Here is a 22,836-nt window from a genome sequence, read left to right as displayed (position 1 = left end):
AATCTTTTCCATATATTGACACACCAGTTCGTCGTCTTTGCCAAACTGCAATGAACTTGAATCTCCTTAAAGAGAGTGAGATATATGCGTCTCAACCTAATTATATCTAAGCACTTCTTAAAAGAGAAATTTTTTTTTTATAAAAACTTTCTTGATTGTAATTTCCCCAACACATTTTGTGTGTGGGTGTGTGTATACATCAAATGGAACATTTTATCGTAAATTAATAGTTGAAAAACTTCTTATAGTAAAAGATTAAGAAATTTTAAGAAGTATATAATAGTTAAATTTTATGGTTTAAATTAGAGCTCGGCGTTGAGACTGATAAATTGAGAAAACTCATAGAACCAAATTGGCCGATTTGATTTGGTGTGATTTTTTATTTTATTCCTTTAAAAATAAGCATAACCAAATATGTCTATAAATCGGTTCAATTTCGATTTGAGATTTCAAATTTGGCGGTATAATTGAATTGAACCACACCTCACTTTTTTCCGTAAAAAACCTACATTCTCCACATTGCACCTCCCTATTTGCATTCCTAGATCACAAACCATAAACCTTCAACACCATAACAACCCACCATATCTCTCTCATACTCTACGCCTTATCTTCATGTTTCTTTGTGTATTGGCCTTCTCTTATTCTTCTTCTAACTCTCTATACATGCTCCCTCTCCCCCATCTCTCTCTCTCTCTCTCTCTCTCTCTCTCTCTCTCTCTCTCTCTCTCTCTCTCTCTCTCTGTTAGAATTGGAGAGGAGACTCCTGATTTAATCGAATCTTGCTTGCTCTCCTCTCTACCTCATTTCTCTGTCGTAACTGCTCATCGAAACTGAACAGACCGAACCAATTTCTCAGTGAATCGATCGTAGTCGGTTGAAGCATTTGTCAATTTTGTGTCGATAAAAAGACAACACATTGTTGAGGTTGGTTGGGTTTGCAATTCCAGACTTACAGGTGTGGTGTGGTTCGGTTTGGTTGCTCAACCCTAGTTTAGATAGCAAACTTTTTGCCCACCCTAATACGATCACACTCTCACACACGTTTACTTATTAGGAATGTGTATTAGAATGGTTCTAATTCTTACTTCTCATGTGTTTACGAATACATGGGTCTTGGAATGATTCCAATTCCTAACTTCTCATGCGTATACTAACACATATGAAATTAAAACTTATGTGAATTTCATGTTAAATCTATAATTAAATATCCTCAAAATCAGGAATGAGATCAACTGGGGAGTATTTGATCCCATTCTCATTCCTTGATTACCCTATCTAACTTTCATAATCCATATGACTTCTTCCATTTTAGATGCGTATACATGATACATGTATTTAGATAAATTATGGTACGGTTGGTGTCGTCAACGTTTGAATCCTTTGAGAATTCAAAAAAAATGACAAAAGGACAAGGCGTGGAAGGAAATGGGACCAGCAGCACCCCATCAAATAAAATGAAAAGCAAAAATTTGATGTACCGTCCCACCCCCACGTTTACTCTGTTACTCTTTCAGTCTTTGCCTCCACTTCTGTCTTCTTGCCGCACTATTAACACTCGAGCGAAATGTGGTTGCCATCTTCACGCGCTCTATCTTAAGCCCCTCAGCTGGGCCCCACCCTCCATAAACACCGCGCGTGGTCGAAGCCGATACGTTTTCATTCCATTTCAATTTGGGAAGTCAAAATATTTCCGGGTGAATTGGATTTATTAATTTAGAAGTTTGAAACAGTGCAATCAGTCTTCTTCGCTGTCCGAATCAAAACCCCTTTTCCAAAACAGCGTCGTTTTCATTTCCCAGCTCCACTCTTCTCCACTCTCTTCCACTTTCTTCTTCTTCTCCTCTTCGTGTTTCGGCTAGCCTACAGCGGAAGTAGAAAAAGAAGAGCAAAAGCAATCGGCTTTTTCGAAACCCAAAAATCATTTTTGGATTCTTTTTCTTACCCATTGTCTCATTTTAGCTCAGTATCACTACTTCATTGTTGGAAGTGTTCACTCATCTCTACAGAACAGGTTTTCTCAGAGGTAACTATTTTCCTCTTCCTCCTTTGTTTTTGCTTCCGCATGTTGTTTTCCTTATGATTGGGGCATTTCTAGAGATGGGATCTCATTAAACAATTTGAAATTGCCATTTGTTTTTCGTTTTAGATCTAATTGTTTACCAAAAGGCTGTACCTTTGCTGATTGTTTGTGCTGGAATTGTCACTCTGTAACTTGATTCTGAATCTGGACTTCGAAATTGATTACTTTAATAAGGCATAAAGTGGTTTACATTTACTTTTCAAGTACGACAAGCAAAGGCTATATAGGCTTTAGTAGCATGTTAATTATTGGTTTTCAGAGAGGCCTACAGGGCTAAGGGGTTTTAGGTTTAGTAGGATCAAGATTGAGTATATATCAAATATTTAAATGTCAGATTGGGAACATTGAGAAATGTGGAATTGATACTCACTACTCATTGCTAAAGATTGATTGCTTTTGGCATCTCAGATTGTTGTTGGATTTTATTTTATTATATATATTTTATTTTGTTGGCTTGGTATTGTGAGTTAATAAGAATGAGGGCGGTGAATGGTTAACAGGATGGGTGGAATAGAAGAGAGAGTGCAATGGTTAATGGTACAGTGGAATTCCTTAGAGTTGAAGTGCGATAGTCTTGTGGTTATGCTTTAGGGTTTAGGATTAAATGTGGGGTGGTAAATGGTTTGCAAAAGTTTAACCAAGATGCAAATTTTAATGAACAACAATATGGAGAAAGATGGACTTAGGAATTGGGAATCGAGATATTATTCCAATGGAAGTGAGATGAGGAAAAGTTATTTCAGATAGTTTGGTCATGTTTAACGAAGACTTAAAATGCACCAACCTGAACGAGTGAGTTATTTGACTGACACATCCTCTCCTCGCTGCTGCAGTAATTATTTTATGTATGTTTTTCGATCGATGCCAAGCTAACATGTTAATTATGTTCTCTGTTCGTGTAGTTAATTTGATTCAGCTAAGAGATGAAGAGTTGACCTGCCCTGCTTTGTATGATCTTAAGTTGTAATCCGAACATGGATAAAGTGTCTTCTGACTGTCCATACCCAGGATGCTTCTTTTGTGTCATGAAGGAAGGGAATCCAAGCAAGCGAAGAGCAAGCATTCTGAAGTTCTTTAGAGAGCTTCCTGCACAGGATGACGATGGACAAGTTCTCCCTATCAGTGGCCTTTGGAACACTGCCATGGCACATCCAAATGATCCTGAGTTCATCGAGCTTGGCATCTTTGAATGTATGGCTGCATTAATATGGAAGGGTCTAAAGAATCGTCGCTGGCTTTCTCATGACCAGAATATATACATTCCTTATTATGCAGCCCATATTATTGGGTCATACACCATGAACATGGAAGAATTTGCAGAAAGTGCTGTGCATGCTGGGGTAATCCCTCCCTTAGTTGAACTTTTGAGAGGAAGGTTAACTTGGGTTGAACAGAGAGTTGCAGTTCGAGCTTTAGGGCACTTGGCTACCTATGCCAGCACTTTTCCTGCTGTAGCAAGTCATGGTGAAATTCTTGAGCTTTCCATTCAACTAGCAATGAGCTCACTAGAAATCGTTTATTCTCATTTTTACCAGTATGTTGACAGAAGGTTAAGCTATCATTGTGATCTGCTCACCCGCGGTATGGGAGGTGTTGAAATGGAGTCCAGAAAGGCAGAAGAATGGGCAAGTCAGTTACAATGCTGGTCCCTCCAGCTTATTAACTGCTTTGCCTTTAAACCAGAGTTTCTTCCTACCATATGCAAGCCTGAATTCTTAACAAAACTACCTGGCATGTGGGGTGGGCTTGTTAATGAAAACTCACCAGCTGGTATTGGTTTATTAAGAACAATCTGCCATCATAAGTTGGGTAGAGGACCTGTTGCTAGCTGTCCTGGTATTATCGAATCATTGTGTAATATTGCTCGGTCATCAGATGATTGGCAGTATATGACTATTGATTGTCTTCTTTGGTTGCTTCAAGACCCTAGTACATGTCATAAGGTTAGTGGTTCTTCATCTGGTCCTGCATAGTGCATACACTACTGTTTCTTTTAGTTTTCTTATTATATGCACGTCATGATACTGGTATTCCATTGGTGAGCCCTTTTTGTAATGGAAAATCCAACTTCTCTGATTGATATTCCTTAATGTTATCCAATAATTTAACTTTTTTTTTTGTCATATCATATCAAGTGTTTTTTTTCCTTCACGAATGCTTTGATGCATCATATATATTACCACCGGTTCAGAGCAGAAGTTATGAAGATCTGCATTGTCCTGTTTAAGTTTTTGTAAATCTCATTGGTGGAAGAGATGTTCTCAGAGTTTCTCTCCAATTTCAGTAATTGTGATCATCTTCTTTGAAAAGAATTTGTAAATATTGCCCTATTACATTTTGTATGCACGAGTTCAGAATACTTCACTTCATAAACTAACCTATTATTGTAGTATATATATCTTGTATGACATCATAATGTATAACGTACCTAATGCTACTGAAACTATTATATAGGTGATTGATAAGGCTGTACCTGCACTTGTTGACCTTGCGGAGATTACAACTCTGGGTGATCACAAGAAGCTTGGAGATTCCATTGTTAATGTTCTTGAGGAATGTGTCCAGTCACAAGGGACAGGACGCAACTCTTTCAATAACCGAACGAAGGAATTGATTGAGGAACTGTTGAATTCCAGACAGAGATTGAAATGGGAAAAGAATATGCCTAAAGAGGATCTCCATATTAAACAGGCAGCAGCTCTAGTGGTCAAGCTTGAAGGAAATTCATTATTTTCATCAGGAAATATATCTGGAGCTGCATCAAAGTACTCAGAAGCGTTGGCATTGTGTCCAATGAGATCCAAAAAGGAGAGAGTTGTTCTTTACAGTAATCGAGCACAGTGTCATCTTCTGTTGCAACAGCCCTTGGCAGCTATTAGTGATGCTACTCGTGCACTTTGTCTTCACAACCCACTGAACCGTCATGCCAAAAGTCTTTGGAGAAGAGCACAGGCTTATGACATGCTTGGGCTTGCAAAAGAGAGTTTGTTAGATGCCATTCTGTTCATAAACGAGTGCTCTCAGTCAAATGATCCTGATCTCTCGTTGAGGCAAAATAAGGTTCCTGACTATGCGGAACGATTGGTTAAAAAGCAGATGCGTGCAGCTTGGTTATTTAGAGAGGCAGCTATCAAACATGGGGGTGTCCACTGTGAGGGTGATGCTGGTGACATCTATGGCCGAGAGACCGATGATTCCGAATGGGAGACAGCAAGTGAGAGCGATATAGGAAATGATGGAAGAGATGAAATGGGCAATGATGATGATGATGATGAGGATGATGATGATAGTGAATGGAAGAAAGATGATAGTGAATGGAAGAATGATGATCGTGAATGGAAGAATGATGATGAGAGGAAAGAGAAATATGATAAGTCTTCAATGAAAGGTATCATTAAACATATTCAATACTTGGTATAAACATTTAATCTGTTTTTGTATAGTATTGGTGGAATACAATTAGGTTGGAGTAAATATTCCACCACCTAACACCTTTATTTTATTAGTTCCTTCATTTCCCTGGTCCTGGTAATATATGGTTACATTCTTGCTTCATCCCTTCTGGTGGCTAGACCATCTCTTCAATGAAGCTTCCTTTACGCATTCAGTGATTTTTGTGTAGATGGTGTAATTGGCCGGCCAAATTGGTTAGTAAACTATACATGTGTATATCATATCCAACTCATACCCACATTGATTTTACCACTTGTAGGTGTGAGCTTAATATACATTGTTGACCCATTCTTTGACAGCTTAAGCTTTTGGAGCTACTGGTTGTCTGACAGTAGGAACCTCAATTTTTTCATATTATTTCTGAAGTACAAGTAAATCATGATTTCTCTCTTAGATTAAAGAAAATCGAAGGAGGACGAATTTCGTGTAATCTTGCTTGTAGGTGAATGGGAATTTGCAAGAGTGTTAGTTCTAGTTTGATAATTGTTTGTTCATATCTGTGTAATACTGGATGGATATTTGATAAAGTTTAGTCTTTGGGATTATGTCATGATAGAATATTATGTATAAATAGTTGTAAACTTATCAAAATTTGTATTTCCATATCCATTAATTGGTCAAACTTAAACCTGTTACTTAAAATTTTACGCTGTGAAAGAGTTCACCTTGGAGTCATAAAGTTCAGTCAATTCCTGATGGTATTGAGTTGTTTTCAACATTCCATTGCTTGCTGATCTTGAATCCCTATTGCGACTGTCATATACTCTTTTGTCAACCTTTTGTCTTTTCCTTCTTAAGCTTTAGTTAACATGTGCAAAACCCTCTTGTATTTTAATGCGGGCATATTAGATTGAACATCTAAACATTTTACGTGGAAACCTTGACTTGTTACAGACCTAAAGCATGGATACAATGTGCAGCTTGCGGAAGATGAGCCATGAATTTGGACGTGGTGATCACCAATCAAACGTGAGCACAATGCAGCGACAGCAACAGAATGGAAACTTGGACGAAGCTTTGATTGACGTGATTTCATTTTCAGGATCACCTAGCCTTACAGAGGTTTCAACAGCAATTTTCATCACCTGTCTTGAAAGAATGCCGAAAAAGGAAACATATTCTGGTCAATTTGTGTCAAATATTTAAGGTTGTTATGTGCTTATTTTAAATGTTACTCTCAATTTTTTTTGTGTGTAAAATTTCAAGTGTAGAAAAGATAAGGTTTTGAAGTCTAGAGAGAAAGTTGAGTTTAGAAAGTGTGGAGCTTTGAGTGATTTAAGAGGGTTGTGTATATAAAACTTCAGGGGTTTTTGTTTTGACTTTTGAACTACCATTCATCAGCATTTGAATGGCAATTGTGATTTTCTTCTGCTACCTCTTTATCCTACACCATTTTGAGTTAATCAAATGTTCAAAACCTTATTTTTTTGGTGTATTTTCATGTTAGTGTCCATATGCATCTATTCTAGGGAAAATTTTACCATGATACATTGTTCAACAAGAAGCATAGAAACAACTTTGTGTACGGTATTACAGAGACTTATTGGTGTCATCTGCATTATGGAAGTGGGAGTTTTAACTTTCAACTTTAGGAATGAGGAAACATTTGAACAAGCAGATCATTGGCCTCAGAAAGAAAAATACTCAACAATCTTCTTCTTCTAGTGTTCCGAGACTTCTGCAACTTGAGGGATAGACCCTTTATCATCAACATACCACCAATAAGGGCATCCTTGTTGAGTTTTAGCTTTTCTCACTCAAACTCATCATCATAAAAGTACATTTCCTTAGCTTTTGTTTTTAGGTTTTTTAACCGTGAAAAAAGTTTGGGGGTTGCCAATTTCTTTTCAGTCATTTTAAGTAATTTTTTTTTGGTCGAACATTTTAAGTAATTTATACAAGGATAAAATTGTAATTAAGAATTTTATTAATAAATAATTCAGAAAATTATTAATATGAATAATTAAAAAAATCAATTAAAAAACAATTTGAAATTAGATGAAGTAGTCCCTTCACTAATCACACCATCTCGTTTTTTTCACACGATAGAGTAAAATAGGAAGATTAATTACTGGATAGTGGCCTTTTTACTGGTTTTATGTGTACAAAAGTAATTCTAATATATGTATACGTGGGTTAGGTCAGTTGGTCAAGACAGTAAGTCCGCCTCTTGCACTAAAGTTAGAACCCTCAATTTCTGTATATTAAATTACTTTGCAGTAATTTAGATTCTCGATTGTATAACAAAATAAAGTAATTCTAGTACATACACACCCAAAAAAAAAAAAAAACCCAAAACAAAAAGAATACAAATAGTTATAGTAGTAGAATTCCTTGTCTAGTGGTACTTGAAATCTCGACTTACTTCTCCCCCAAGCAAGTAGACGCGTTAAAAGGCACCAATTCTCACCTCCTTTAATTCGTCTCTGTCTATAAATTCATCCCACCAATTACCCAATCACCCAGCAAGTTAATTAGTATTTTCCCAATATTCTTTCCATTGTTTTGATCAGATCAGACCTATCGGGTTTTGAAGAGCCTCTTCCTGGTTTTTAAAGATGAGTTCAAGTACTGCATCCACAGTAGCATACCCTGAACCTTCTTATTACAAGTGGGCAACACCACCAAAGCCTGTTTACTTGTGGGCTTCAAAACTACAACCTGCGCGTTGTCCCAAAACAGCAGCCTCAAATCCTCCTCCTCCTCCTCCTCATCGACCTACCGACACCAAGACGAAGGATGGCGGATTCTGGAAGCGTTGGTTTGCTGGCTTCTGTTGCTGCTGCTGTTTTTGAATCCCATCATTCACTCCAATATGTCATATACATCTGTCTTTCTTTCTTTCTCTCGTTTTTTCTGTTTTATTTTTGGGTTTTTAGGGTTTGGGATGATGCTCGTTAGACGCTACTGCTTGTCAAATTTTTTGTCGTTAGTGTGATTGTTTGTTCTTTATTTCACGAAAAAAATAGTTACAGAAGTACTTTACCTAGTTGTCAGCACCTTGCACTCATAGTACTCGATTCTTGTAATGCATATATGTCTAGTGCTTGAATTTTGACTTCATGGTTATATGGCGTTTGGATGAGAAATTTGAAAGTACGTACCAAGAAAATGTAGAGTTACAGAATTTGCAAAATTTCTTATTTGACTAACCTCTTAAGAATGATGGAATTGGAAGGAATCCACACAGTATTAACGAACATGAGACTCACCATTGATTTTTTAAAAAAAATCATGTGCATCTTCAGAATTCTAAGTTCTAGTGGATGTTCAATAATAATTAGGTACTAGACGTTGAAAATTACGGTTAAATTCTCAGAAAAGAATGTTTTTTTTTTGGTTCAAACAACATTAATGTTGATGTGTACAGTGTATGATAATGTTTGAGTAAGTATATTGGAGGTTTGTCATGGCAGTTCCCCCACTGTTTCGGATCTTTGGTGCAATGCTCAATTGTTATCATTGTCTTTGTTTATTTTTTAAGGTTTGGCTGCTAGAACACCCACCATAGTTCAGAGGTTGCCATGAAAGTCATGTGATAATTTTAACATGACGTTGTAAGTACACAACTCGAATTGAGCAATATGAAGTTGGTACGTATATGTTAGGGTTGATCTATACAGTACTTGACTAATAAGGATAATAAACTTGCCGAGCTAGTGTTAAACACAAATAATCCGGTTTAGATGCAACAAAGCTATTGTTAATATGTACTATTTTTATGTGGTTCAAATATGACTAGCTAGTATCATCACGCGGTGATATGATATTCGCGCTAAAGTATTTTTCGTGAGAATTCGAGTTGAGAGGCCAATCCGTTATAACATGGGTGAATTTGATTATAACATGTATGGGGTGGTGTCACGGAATTTCTCATACATCACCATCTCTTTTTATACCTAGAAATATAATTCAGATGGAGTCAAAAACGAAAGGAAATTTGGGGATTGTGGTCTTTGACTAGTTACAACTTACACATCGAAGCCCATTGAACAAAGCGGCAGTCCTTTGCCTTGTTGTAATCGTCCTATTATTTTTTGTTCCCTGTGTACGTACGCGTTGTTGCCGCCCGGTAAAAGCAACCAAAAATATTACCGCCGCCTTCTGAGTTCTAAGAAGCAATCCACTCCGATTCTCAGCTGCTTTAATGAATTTCTCTCTCTATATAAATTCATCATCTGCAATCTTCTCAATAACCCATTACCTGATTTATTAGTATTGACCTGTTCATTCTTTTCATCACTTTGATTTCTTCTCTCCGTCGTCTACTTTAGTGATAATGAGTTCAGCTACTACTCAGACCACAGTAGCACACCCTGCACCTTATTATGTGCAGGCCCCACCACCAGCTGGGTATCCCACAAGAGATGACCAAAATCCTCCTGCTGCTGCTCATGGACCTGTAGAAACCAAGTCCAAGGGTGATGGCTTCTGGAAGGGATGTGCTGCTGCCTTGTGTTGCTGCTGTCTGTTGGATGCTTGCTTTTGAACTTCATCTAAATGTAATTTGAGTTTCTATTTTACTATTACTTGGTTTTTCTTTTTTACGTGATGAATGGTTTCGAATTAATTCACCTTGCGGTCATATCAGTCCCTCAGTTGATGATGTTAATTTGATCTCCATTTCTTGGCCTATTTTGTCATATATTCTCTTTTAGTTAATTTGCTACCTTATCTCGGGTTGGATTCTAATAAGGTCTGATTCCTTTTATTTATCTTTCTATTATACTTTCTTTCGTACTAATAGTGGAACGCTCGCAACTAATACAACCTTTCGGCCTATTGCTAGGGGAATTTTGGGATAAACACTACTTTGAGGATAAATTGTAAGTTATGTGCGCATATCCTATCTTATCATAATGTAATGTAGATGATAATTAGGTGTTTATCTAATGGGTATGTTAAGGTACTGAAAATACTACAAGAGCTTTATTTGATGTAAGATGTACTAATAGCCCATAAGATGAGGTCTGATGAGACGGAAAGCACCCAGTGCTCATCAAGAGCTTCAATCTGAAGCATCATTCATCTTCAATTTTTCGTATGAACATAAGCCTAGAATTTGGTATTTTTAAATTCTTGCTGATCAAAATCTTCATCATGAGATTAGTGAGTGATTAACACTGTTGAGGAATGCTTTTCTTCCCACCTCATGAGCAACATTTGATTTCTACAACCAGGATTATATTAAAAAAATTACTTCCAGGATTATATTAAAAAAATTACTTCTAGAAAGTGCCACTTTCCCAGAGAAGATATTCCTTCTTATTGCAAATCATAGTTTGACACATATGCAAAAATAATTCATAAAAAACACAAAAAGAAAAACTTATACTGCCATTTAATATAAATGTCGAAACTTCTTCCTTCACTTACGGAGAATGGAGGGAAGTATTTTCTATAATATAATTGCTCTTTCCTACGTAGGTCGTCCACTCCAAAAGTAATTAAGAGAACAGAATAGAGCCCATTGCTTTTTGCTTAGTAGTCTTTTTTTTTTCTTTCCTTCTTTTTTCTTCTTTTTGGGGTATGAACTGCCCCACATAGGTACACCGTGTACACTGTAGCCACCCGCGTAAAAGACACTAATAAGATATCAAATATGTATCTTCCCAGAAACAACCACTCCAACAATTGTCATCTGCTTTTCTTGATCTATAAATTGAGCTTCATCTATCATCTACCCAACAAACCAAACCCAGCTAAGTGTTTCACTTTGTTTTCATTCCTTTCTGCTTCTAGCTCCATCCAATACTTTGGCAATAAACCAAACCCAATTTAGCATTTCTCTTTGTTTTCATTATTTTCTTCTTCTAGCTCCATAGTATACTTTGAAGGCCCTTAGAAATATTATTCAAAGATGAGTTCATCAACTAACTCTGGAGCAGCATACCCTCCCCCGCCTTGTTCTACAGCGCCAGGTCCTTATCATGTGCAGGCTCCACCACCTGCTGGTTATCCAACAAGAGATGCCCCAAATCCCCATGGACATGGAGCTGTAGAAACAAAGTCAAAAGGTGATGGCTTCTGGAAGGGATGTTGTGCTGCCTTGTGCTGCTGTTGCGTTTTGGATGCCTGTTTTTGAACATCATCCAGGAGATTCTTGAATTGAGAGCCCAATAATCACATATATCTTTCATTTGTGAATTCTATTTCACACATTTATTTCTGTTTTTACGTTGTTATACTTATATGAGGAAGAGGCCGTGTCGATTTCCCATTTAGTGATACTACCGATTGTCCAATTCTTTTATTGTATAATGATTCTTATAATAAAATTTCTTCATTTGCAACTAATATATGGAAATCAACTAATCTAAAATCAATTGACAATGACTATAAGATATTGTTTACTTCCACTTCCTCATGAATTATATTTATCTTGAACCGGGATCTTTTGACTCAACTTTATCCCAATTCCACTGAGCGACCAACCCCATTTTTCACTTTGAATTGGTCAAAATATGTGGAATTTTTTACTTTTTATGGAGGATATATTAGATCCCGTAACTGAAGGTCATGGCTGACCCACACCATCATTTAGCTATTGCAATTCTTTTTTCGTGGTAGCGGGTCACATGTATAGAACCAATTGGGGCATTGGTCATGGTATAAAAGATATTTTAGAGGCTTATATTCCTAATGTGGGACATATCGCTTAACCCAACAATCTTAACTACTATAATACAAAAAATAAAGACAATGACTGATGTTTCATTTCCTTAATATGTCATATGAATTCCAATGCGCAACAAATAAATAGAAAAGCTTTATGACGTTTTTTTTTTTGTTGAGAAAGAGAATTCATTCAAAGAACCAAAGACGTACAAGTGACATGATATAGTGGCCTCGTTAAAACCTTCGTAAGACAACCTCATGGGACAAACCCCAGGGGAGGAAAGAGTACCACACATGTCATGGACTAACAAGAGAGTCCAATTCAGGTCACTTTGAACCATTACAATAAAATAACAAATAAAAAATGAAAACTAACACAAAGAGCTCCAATGAGAACTGCAACTAGAGACCAACACAGTAGACTCATATGAGAGGACTGCAGAAACCCCAAATAGTAAACCGACAGGAGAGGACCACAGAACATCCCAACTATCAAAAGAAGCCTTCTATGAGCAAAATAATAGTCATTTGACACCCACACAAACTGCAAGGCATACCATAGCAGAAACCAAGAGAGAACACGGAGGAGGAACACAGAAATAACAGTAAAAGGACTCCTGAGAAGCACTCCACTTCAACTCAGAACCTGACAAAGAAAAACTCCTATGACCAAGCATAGTTCTTCAGTTGGCACAGAGTAGAGAAGAGCACCACATCCCAACAACTACCACCAGCGTCGCTGCTGCTGCCGTCGTTAAAACATAGACAAAATATTAGCCACTAGGCAACTCTCCTGATGAGAGACACAATCCAGCGTCACTACTGTCGCTGGCCGCCGTCGAGACAAAGACAACACCAGTCACTTAGAACACTGCAAAAACAACCAAACAAAACAAACAGACAAACAGACCTAGATCCAAACAGATCTAGACTATTTGGGGAGGGGAAGGGGATAAGAGGAAGAGAAAAGATGGGAGAAAAAGAAGGGGAGATGAGGAGATGATGGGGAAGATGGGCGAAGGGGAGGAGGGGCAGTGGTCACCTCCCCCTCTTAGCTTCCTTGCGGTTGGTTGAAGGGGACTAAGGTGCGGCTCATGACGTTAAAAACTTAAAATTAAAAATAACATTAATTAAATTCAATAGGAAAAAAAAATTCGACGGTCCAAGAAAAATAAAATACACTTTGACATTTTACCTCTCTAGTGGGAGAATGTAAATTTCAGTTGAAAATGCATATTTAACATCCCAAAATCGGGTATGAACTTGTAAATGACCCTATCAGTTGGGGGGTTTTATGTAGTTTGTACATATAATTATAATGAGAATCCTTGGTGTGTAAGGAAAGAAAGTCAATGGTCCATAAGTCACGCCAACAGACACATGTGCAAAAATAATTCATAGAAAACACAAAAAAAAAAAACTTCTACACACATATTAAACTGCCATTAATGTAAATGTCAAAACTTCTTCCTTTACTTACGGGGAATGGAGGGAAGTATTTTCCATAATATAATTCCTACGTAGGTCGTCCACTCCAAAAGTAATTATGAGAACAGAATAGGGCCCATTTGCCTTTTGCTTAATAGTTTTTTAAATCTTTCTTTCTTATTTCTTCTTTTTGGGGTGTGAACTACCCCACATAGTTACACCGTGTACACTGTAGCCACCCGCGTAAAAGACACTAGTAAGATATCAAATATGTATCTTCCCAGAAACAACCACTCCAACAATTGTCATCTGCTTTTCTTGATCTATAAATTGAGCTTCATCTATCATCTACCCAACAAAACCAAACCCAGCTAAGTGTTTCACTTTGTTTCCATTACTTTCTGCTTCTAGATCCATCCAATACTTTGGCAATAAACCAAACCCAATTTAGCATTTCTCTTTGTTTTCATTATTTTCTTCTTCTAGCTCCATAGAATACTTTGAAGGCCCTTAGAAATATTATTCGAAGATGAGTTCATCAACTAACTCTGGAGCAGCATACCCTCCCCCGCCTTGTTCTACAGCGCCGGGTCCTTATCATGTGCAGGCTCCACCACCTGCTGGTTATCCAACAAGAGATGCCCCAAATCCCCATGGACATGGAGCTGTAGAAACAAAGTCAAAAGGTGATGGCTTCTGGAAGGGATGTTGTGCTGCCTTGTGCTGCTGTTGCGTTTTGGATGCATGTTTTTGAACATCATCCAGGAGATTCTTGAATTGAGAGCCCAATAATCACATATATCTTTCATTTGTGAATTCTATTTCACACATTTATTTCTGTTTTTACCTTGTTATACTTATATAAGGAAGGGGCCATGTCGATTTCCCCATTTAGTGATATTCCGATTGTCCAATTCTTTTATTGTATAATGATTCTTATAATAAAATTTATTCATTTGCAGCTAATATATGGAAATCAACTAATCTAAAATCAATTGAAAATATAAGATATTGTTTACTTCCATTTTCTCATGAATTTATCTTGAATCGGGATCTTTTGGCTCAACTTTATCCCAGTTTATTGAAGGAGCAACACCATTTTTCACCTTGAATTAGTCAAAATATGTGGAATTTCTTACTTTTTATGGAGGATTAGATCCAGTAACTGGAAGTCATGGTTGACTCACACCATCATTTCAATTGGGGCATTGGTCATGGTATAAAAGATATTTTAGAGGCTTACATTCCCAATGTGGGACATATTGCTTAACCCAACAATCTTAACGGGTTAATCATTTTATTAATCCCTGAATTTAGACCTGATTTGCATTTGAGTCTCTCAATTTCCAAAATCGTTCCCGTGGTCCTTCAACTTCAGTTTCGTTAGGGTAAATGGTTCTCCCGTCAATTTTATTAACTTTTCTGTTAAATACAGGGGCAAAATGGTATTTTTGTATCAAAATTGATTAAAATATGAATAATAAATTAAAATTAAACACTCTCTCTCCCCCTCTATCCCGATTTCTACTCCCCAAAACTTGATTTTTCTTTCTTTTTCTGGTTGGTTTTTTTATTTGATTTGATTTTATTATTATTTTAAAGATATAATTTTTAATTTCATTTTTTTGGTTTTAATATAAAAATACGATTTTATCCCTACATTTAACAGAAAAAGTTAACAAAATTGATGGCAGGGCCATTTGTCCTAACGGAAGTGAAGTTAAAGGACCAAGGGAACTATTTTGGAAATTGAGGGACACAAATGCAAATCGGGTTGAAGTTCAAGGACTAATAAAACGATTAACCCAAAATAAAAACAATGGCTAATGTTTCATTTCCTTAATATGTCTTATGAATTCCAATGCAAAAAATAAATAGAAAAGCTTTATGACGTTAAAAAATTAAGGGAGTTGATTTTCCCTCTGCCCTTTTCTCCACTTACACTCCCTTTTTCTTTTTAATATCTTTTAATCAAATTTGTTCTTTTTTATCTTTCTCTTTCCTATTATACCATTATCCTAAATTAACCTTTTGATAACTAAAATAAAGAAAAGTTAAACAAAAAAAATTAAAAATTAAAAAAGAAGTCAGAGCGTGAATCCAAAGAAGTTGTCACTATAGCCATTTGTCATCTTCTTGTTCAGTTCAGCCACAGACACTTGTTGTTGTTGAAGACCATTGCAATACTCCTGGAACCTTGTAGCGATTGAAGAACCTTGTTTCCAACTTTGATCTTCACTCGATTTTGCCCACCTATTGGGCACATAATCCGCCTTCAACCTCACACAGTCTGCAATCCTTAAATCAATCCACCTGGAGCTTGACGCGATTTCCATGACACTGCCATTTATGTGTCATCTCATGGGATTGAAATCAGTTTTGATGTCACCCTTTATGCCATGGATACAAGCTATCGGTTAACTAGTAGCAGTGTTTCTTACTAAGATCTTATGCTTGATAGGCTTTTTTCCAGGTAGTAGTGGAAATTGGGGTTGTCATATAAGAATGGGAAATTTTCTGAGAGTTTATCATATTTTGTTTTTGTTTTTGAGTTAGTTTCTGTGTTGGGTAAAATAGGCAGTGACGTAGCCACCATGGGGTCTTGGAAGTCATGAAATGACTGCAGAGGTTATGCTGAGCTGCTGGTGCGACCCCTTGAAGGCGCCTACCAGCTGCTCGACCAACTTGACTAAGCCCTTGCTTGCACTAGTGTTATATAACTATAAAACGTGAATGAAATCATTGATGCAAATGTGACGGCAAAAAAAGAAACTAAAAAATTTAATATAAAAAGTTTTTATCCACGTGTGAAACGTAGTGTAATTTATTTGTAAAGGATAAATATCAAGTGACTGCAAGTTGTTTTGGCTTTAACCTACAAACAACGAAGTAGGTTACCATCTTGAGGAATACTTCTAGAAAGCGAGACGCGCAAAGCTTGGCTCTTTAAAACTAAGGAGTTCATTCTTAAAGCAAATGGGATTTTGACACTTGTCAAATTTCAAAACAAAAAAAATTAAAAGAACCTCAAAAATAATAAAAATGAAATGAAAATGACAAGTGTCAAAAACCAATTTATCTTGAGAAGGAGCCAAAGCTTTTTTACAAGCCAACTGTAATGGATATCCTCTCACGAGTTGGATATAATATATGATTTGCTCTTTCCTATGTACCTTCCACTGGCTAGTCCAAAAGTAAATGAGAACAAAACATTTTGTATTTTTCTTCTCCACATACGTAATAGGATTTGAACGCGGTGTAGTGTAGTCGCCCGCGTTAAGACACTAGAATTTTTAACCTTCTAGGAAACGAACATCTACTCCAATTCTCATCTGGTTTTCTTCATGTATATATAAAATGGGGCTTCATTCATCAAATCAAACCATCCAAGAAACCAAACCCAAACTACAAATAATCAGCTTAATTTTCAACTAAGATGAGTTCGTCGACTAATTCCGCAGCAGCATACCCTCCTCATCCCCAACCTTACTCGACGGCGCCCGGACCTTATTACGTGCAGGCTCCGCCACCTGCTGGTTATCCCAAAAGAGATGCTCCAAATCCTGCTTCTGCTCATCATGGACCTGTAGAAACCAAGTCCAAGGGTGATGGCTTCTGGAAGGGATGCTGTGCTGCCATGTGTTGTTGTTGTCTCTTGGATGCTTGTTTTTGAACATCGTCGTCCTATGGGATTCTTGAATTCAGCCCAGTAATCATACATTTCTTTATTCGTTTGTGAATTATGTTTTCCTCACTTTTTTATAACTTTTACGTTATTATTCGATTATGTAATTCTTGTTGTTGCGTAATTATTCGTATAGTAAAATTCTTAGACAGTTTTGGGTATTTCTCAGATTCTTTGCTTAAGACAAAAGCCTAAGGCTTATACGAGGATAGATAAAATCCCAACCATCTATGCGGCATATTGACCGACCATACAATAAAGTTAAAAAGTCAAACTAAACAAAAGAATATTTAAAAGAAGTCCTAAGTTCAAATCTCCTCCCGTATTGATTTAAAAAAGAAGTCCATATTCAGTTTCGATTGGTCATGATGGATGTGAATACTAATTGTATAAGTATTAAAGGAGATACTACTTTAAACTTACATACCGTCTATACACATGAGCAGCATTCCATTTGTACAAGGATAATATCTAACAAGAACACTTGTGTGTTATTTTGAGGAGGTGGTTCGTAATTGGCTACAATATCATTCCTATTTCCCATGTACCCTCCAATCCAAAAGCACTGAGAACAAGAAAAGTTATCGTAGCCTTATAAAAGGCAAAGCCTTTTATAACAGAAAGTGCTCGAGCTGATTTCATCCGAAAGTTGGGTCGATAAATAATTTATTTGTTTTTCTTTTTATTTTTGCACAATAGAATTCAAATTAAGAGGATAAGACATATCCTTTCAGTTTCAAGTTAAATTAGAACAGGTTTCTAACTGCTGTGTTTGAAGGGGTGCCTTCTAATTTTTGTGTTTAAAGAACAGTATTATATATACCCAATATCCAACCGTCCGAAAAACTAACTTTCAACGTAAGAATACAACTTCATATTTTTCTTGCATTCTTTTTGGAGAAGAAGCACATCTAAGTTCGCCAAAGATCAATGATCTGGTGCTGGATCCTTGATTTACAGATAGTTGAATGCTGGGAGATAGACGTCCATTGAACTTTAAGCACTAAAAAAGGGTGAAATTAAGACATTGCCAACACAAGCCTCAATTTGGAAATAAAGTCAATGTTCTCTTATTTACTGTATTATTTCATTCTTGCAGTTTGTACTATTTGTTGTTTTATATAAATATTGTTCACTGTGTTAATATATTGATCCTAAGCATATAAGTCATTTACTGATTGTTCCTAACAATCTAAAGACAGAAACCATTATGGGAGAATCTGTAAATGGTGTGAAGTCAATGGCGTCAAAGCTCATGTTAAGGATCCAGAGAAATTCAAAAAACAAAAAAAAAGGGAACCAGAGAAATTCAAAGGGGTTGGATTTCAAACGCTGGCAACAGAAAATGTTGTTTTACTTGACAACACTGAATTTGGCTCATGTAGTCAAAGAAGAAGTTCTTGTGGCAATAGAGAATATGATACCTTTAGATAAGTTGAATGCTATTGATGTTTGGAAACATTTCGAGTTTCTCTATAGGAATTATATTCTCAGTTCACTAAATGACACCTTGTATGATGTTTACTCTTCATATATACAAGAGCAAGGAACTGTGGGAGTCTCTGTAAAAGAAGTACATAACTGAAGTTGCTGGCACAAAGAATTTTGTCCGACAAAGACCCACCACAAAGTGACAGGACCCGACCCAAATTCCACTTTGGAATCTGCGCCGGACCCTGTGTGTGTCTGACACCTGGCGGGTGCTGGGCACACTAGACCAATGTGCCCTTCTAATGGAAACCAAAGTTCTTTAGGGTTTGGCCTTTGTTAAAAATTCGACAGTCTCCCATGTAAATTGAATTTTTCCCAAAAATTCTCTACCTGTTAAAACACAATTAATATCCCCAACTAGCAGCACGCACAAGTTAACCTTCAAGCAGTTTACAAACTAAGCCTCTGGCCTTCAATAATTCAAAACAGAACCACCGGCACAACACTTGAATCAAATAAGGAGATTTACAAGGCCAGTAATGAAACTCGAACTAAATCATGTATACCCACCGTAATTAACGTAAAATGACTCCTCAAATTCCATTATACAATGTTTAACAACCCAACACAATCAGAAGTACTTTAGTTCGCGGCTACACCTGGATGGGACTCCAAGCTACCTACGTACCTTTACTGAGGGGTCAAGCCACACGTAGTTCTTCCATCTTATTATATTGCCCTGGTATCTCATGACAATTGTCATACTTTATTGTGATTATAGATCAATCCAAGTTCTTATATTAGTGATATGTTCAATCACATTCACAGACTTTAAAGTAACACTTTCCAACTTTCCCAATTCTCCAAACAGTTTATTCTTGCACGTACATGGGCTACTCACTGAATTTCCTCTAGTTCATAAAGCAGTTTATATATTACTTGATTTAAGTTTCCATATATATATATATATATATATATATATATATATATATATATATATAAGTAAAAATAGAAATGAAAATAAAACAAACAAGTTCCGAAAATACTTTTAGCCTTTCTTTCTAAACTCTCATAAGGCTAATTTATAATGTATATATATACATATTTATATATTTAAATAAATATTTAATTAACTTATTACATATAATTAGGAAAATGGAAAATTTATTAAAATAGCATTAATTGCTTGAAATCTGAATGTCAACGTCTACAATTGAAATAGGCTATATTTCTATTTGTTTCTTACATTAATCCGTCAATTCCCTGTGTCTCATTCCTCACAGGCCTCGGTAACACAAAGTCAACTCGAGCCGCATTCCTCGCAAGCCTCGCTGACACAAGGTCAACTCGAGCCGCATTCCTCGCAGAACTAGGGGGACATGTAGTCAGCTCGAGATCGCACATCCTCGCTCCACACGGTTCATGCATCCCTGAAACTCGTGGGACATGAGTATAAACGACAAAACTGTACCAAGGCAACTGGGGGTATTCTTGTAGTGAAGTTGAAAACCATATTGGTATTTATACTCATACATGAACCCATGAGGCAAACCATGAAAAGATGGAAATCAAAGCATTACTATCTATACATGATCCATCTATTATGTGCAGCAAGACAATACATAATACTACATTAGATGCAAATTTGCCTAATTGCTCAGAATTCATTTATAGGTCAATTGGCTAATTCACGGCCAAATCATACACAGTATAAAACCATTATAACATAGGAACATTCATTCCAATTGAAATGCAATACTGCATGGTCCATTCACAATTGGCAATTTGGGGACCCGATAGGTGAACAACCATTCGAAAGCAACTAATACTATTTATGGTTTAGGATGAACAACCAATACTAATCACCTTCGTATGCGCAGAGAAACAATCAAGCTATTCAAAATATAATAAAACCCACGACAACAGACTTCATCATTATTATTTATAAAATAACCTTTTTATCCAGGAAGCAACATAAACAAAAAAAAAAACTTATAATCTACACATAATAAAAACAATTCACCACTAGCCAAGCCTTGTTTATACGGTCGTTCTAGCACTTCTCGAAGGGTGAAACTATCCCGGAAAACTCACGGTCAACCGAGGGTCAAACTTCCTAAATCAGGTCAACCGGGCCCGTGGGGACCACGACCTCCCATTTCCGATCTGAGAGTTCCTACGAATTCAATAAGGTTTACTATACCTGTCCTGCAAGTTTGGTCCAAATCGAACGGTCGGATTGCTCACGATCGTACGATCAGACAGTTATCATTTATTAAACTTTGAATTATTGAATCGGAACATCCGGGGCTCCGATTCAAGATCCGCGAAATCCTACACGATCCTAGGAGTGCCTAGATCAACATGTATAAAATTGGAAGCGATCCAACGGTTTGAACATATCAAACCCGGATAACGCACAATAGGTGAAGTCCATTCGAGGTTTAAACAATATCCGAATTGAAATCCGAGCACACCTACGCGTTCGTGACTACATAGGGATCATTTTAGGATTCAATGTCGGACCACCACATGGCCCACGCGCCGGTAGCGTGTGGGTGCCTAGATAAATTTCCGGCGGTCGAAAAACTTCCAAACCGCCGGCCAAGATTCCTACCACAGGTTCAAGACATCGATTGGAGCCACTTTTGTTCTTGTACCTACCCCAAAAAATGACCGGAAGTGGCCGGAATTTCAAAGTGAAAACCGGCCAAACTTTGGATTGTGATTTGATCTACCTAGGCTATTAATCGTTCCAATCCTACCCAACCATAAGCTAAAGCTAGAAAAATAGATGAAAATCCATACCTTGTTTGGCGGAAATGGTGGCCGAAGGAAGGAGAACGAACGGCTGTAAGTTTCTACAAAATCGGTGCAATTTTGGCGAATTCCGGCGGCTGGTGCGGTTGATGATGGCTGGGACTGGCCGAGGTGGGGAGAGGAGGCAGTGAAGGTTCGATCTTGGCCGGACCTATGGCCAGCCGTGAGCTGTGGCGGCGGTGGTGGCTTGAAAAGCCACTGGCTGTCCTAAAAAAAAAACGAAGGTGGAGGGCTCGTGACGAGAGAGAGAGAGAGAGAGAGAGAGAGAAGAATTCTGGTTTTTAAAACCAGTTTTGCAAAATTACGATTTTGCCCATACTTGAATTTTAATCGTATCTCTCTCGTTATAACTTGGATTTGAACCCACTACGTGTCTACCGACTCATCTCGATGTACTCTACGCAACGGTACAAATGGAATTTCCAAATTCCTTCCCGAACTTAAAATGACCTTTTTGCCCCTTTCTAATATTAAATAATATTTTAATTTTCAAAAACCTTAATTAATTCAAATCATTTTATTTTATTGTTCATTTCAATTTATTTCCTCTTATTTAAATTATTTTATTACGTTTTCGAACCGGATGTTACAGTTTCACCAAAATCTTCCCTGAACAAAGAGGTCAACACTAAAATGATTTAAATATTCCCGAGGTAAAATTGTCTTTTTCTTGAATAATGTACTATTTAACTATTAATTTAGGGCCGGGTTGTTACAATCTACCCCCCTTATAAAATTTCATCCTCAAAATTTCATGCTCGTCACTTGAAGGGAAATGGATACTGGGCCCGCACCTACTACTCGGATTCCCAAGTAACCTCCTCCACAACTTGATATGACGGGAACTTTAACTTCAAAACATTCCAAAAGCTGGCCTTTAAAACATGAATATCACCAAAATGCAAACTTAAATGTCGGGACTCTAGTACCTCTCACAACATTTGTTCGCTATTAAGGACTCTAATCCCCCGATCAAATCCTGGTGAAACCAAATTCGGGACCTGTTGCGTTCAAAAGAAAAGGCCAAGCAAGTGATCGGCATGAGGAAAATTATAGATTTTGCAATCAAATCATGATCTAATCAGGAAAGGGTACTGGTTCATGTTGTGAACATCCACCTCATGCAATACTATACACCCCCTATATAATCAGACAAAAGCTCACAACTCATTCATTTCTAGGTAACTTGTCCATTGACTTTCTCTGACAATTTCGCTCCCGTAATTTCTTTTATGAAATGAATTAACCTTTGAAAGCTCCTGGCAATTTTTATCTCATCTCAGCGGATTCAGTATTTCCAGTACTTCTCAGAGGGAAA

The 22,836-nt window shown here is 37.0% G+C and overlaps 3 protein-coding genes and 2 pseudogenes across 4 annotated transcripts; all 5 read left to right on the top strand.

Moving 5' to 3' along the window:
- The first annotated feature begins 1,749 nt into the window (after positions 1-1,749).
- Positions 1,750-6,910, top strand: LOC110745484 (ARM-repeat/Tetratricopeptide repeat (TPR)-like protein). Of its 2 annotated transcripts, none has more exons than XM_021945584.2 (4): positions 1,750-2,026; positions 2,986-4,026; positions 4,538-5,471; positions 6,457-6,910. In XM_021945584.2, the coding sequence occupies exons 2-4, from the start codon at positions 3,034-3,036 to the stop codon at positions 6,468-6,470; spliced, it is 1,941 nt and encodes a 646-aa protein (XP_021801276.1). In that variant the 5' UTR covers positions 1,750-2,026; positions 2,986-3,033; the 3' UTR covers positions 6,471-6,910. The 2 variants fall into 2 exon arrangements, with proteins under 2 accessions (XP_021801276.1, XP_021801275.1); XM_021945583.2 differs by having other exon boundaries at positions 1,751-2,026; positions 6,431-6,910.
- Positions 6,911-9,484: 2,574 nt separating this feature from the next.
- Positions 9,485-10,160, top strand: LOC110745481 (protein CYSTEINE-RICH TRANSMEMBRANE MODULE 9 pseudogene; annotated as a pseudogene).
- A 1,054-nt stretch (positions 10,161-11,214) lies between these two features.
- LOC148293701 (protein CYSTEINE-RICH TRANSMEMBRANE MODULE 6-like) lies at positions 11,215-11,833 on the top strand. Its single transcript, XM_088254363.1, has one exon. The coding sequence runs from the start codon at positions 11,397-11,399 to the stop codon at positions 11,619-11,621; it is 225 nt and encodes a 74-aa protein (XP_088110489.1). The 5' UTR covers positions 11,215-11,396; the 3' UTR covers positions 11,622-11,833.
- A 2,094-nt stretch (positions 11,834-13,927) lies between these two features.
- Positions 13,928-14,548, top strand: LOC110774560 (protein CYSTEINE-RICH TRANSMEMBRANE MODULE 6-like). Its single transcript, XM_088254378.1, has one exon. It carries the CDS (start codon positions 14,112-14,114, stop codon positions 14,334-14,336), a length of 225 nt encoding a protein of 74 aa, XP_088110504.1. The 5' UTR covers positions 13,928-14,111; the 3' UTR covers positions 14,337-14,548.
- A 2,372-nt stretch (positions 14,549-16,920) lies between these two features.
- LOC148293700 (protein CYSTEINE-RICH TRANSMEMBRANE MODULE 9 pseudogene) lies at positions 16,921-17,428 on the top strand (annotated as a pseudogene).
- The last annotated feature ends 5,408 nt before the right edge of the window (positions 17,429-22,836 follow it).

Source organism: Prunus avium, chromosome 6 (assembly GCF_965620075.1).
Source record: "Prunus avium chromosome 6, drPruAviu1.hap1.1, whole genome shotgun sequence".
Classification (NCBI taxonomy): Eukaryota; Viridiplantae; Streptophyta; class Magnoliopsida; order Rosales; family Rosaceae; genus Prunus; species Prunus avium.
This window is presented reverse-complemented; position numbering and strand designations above follow the sequence as displayed.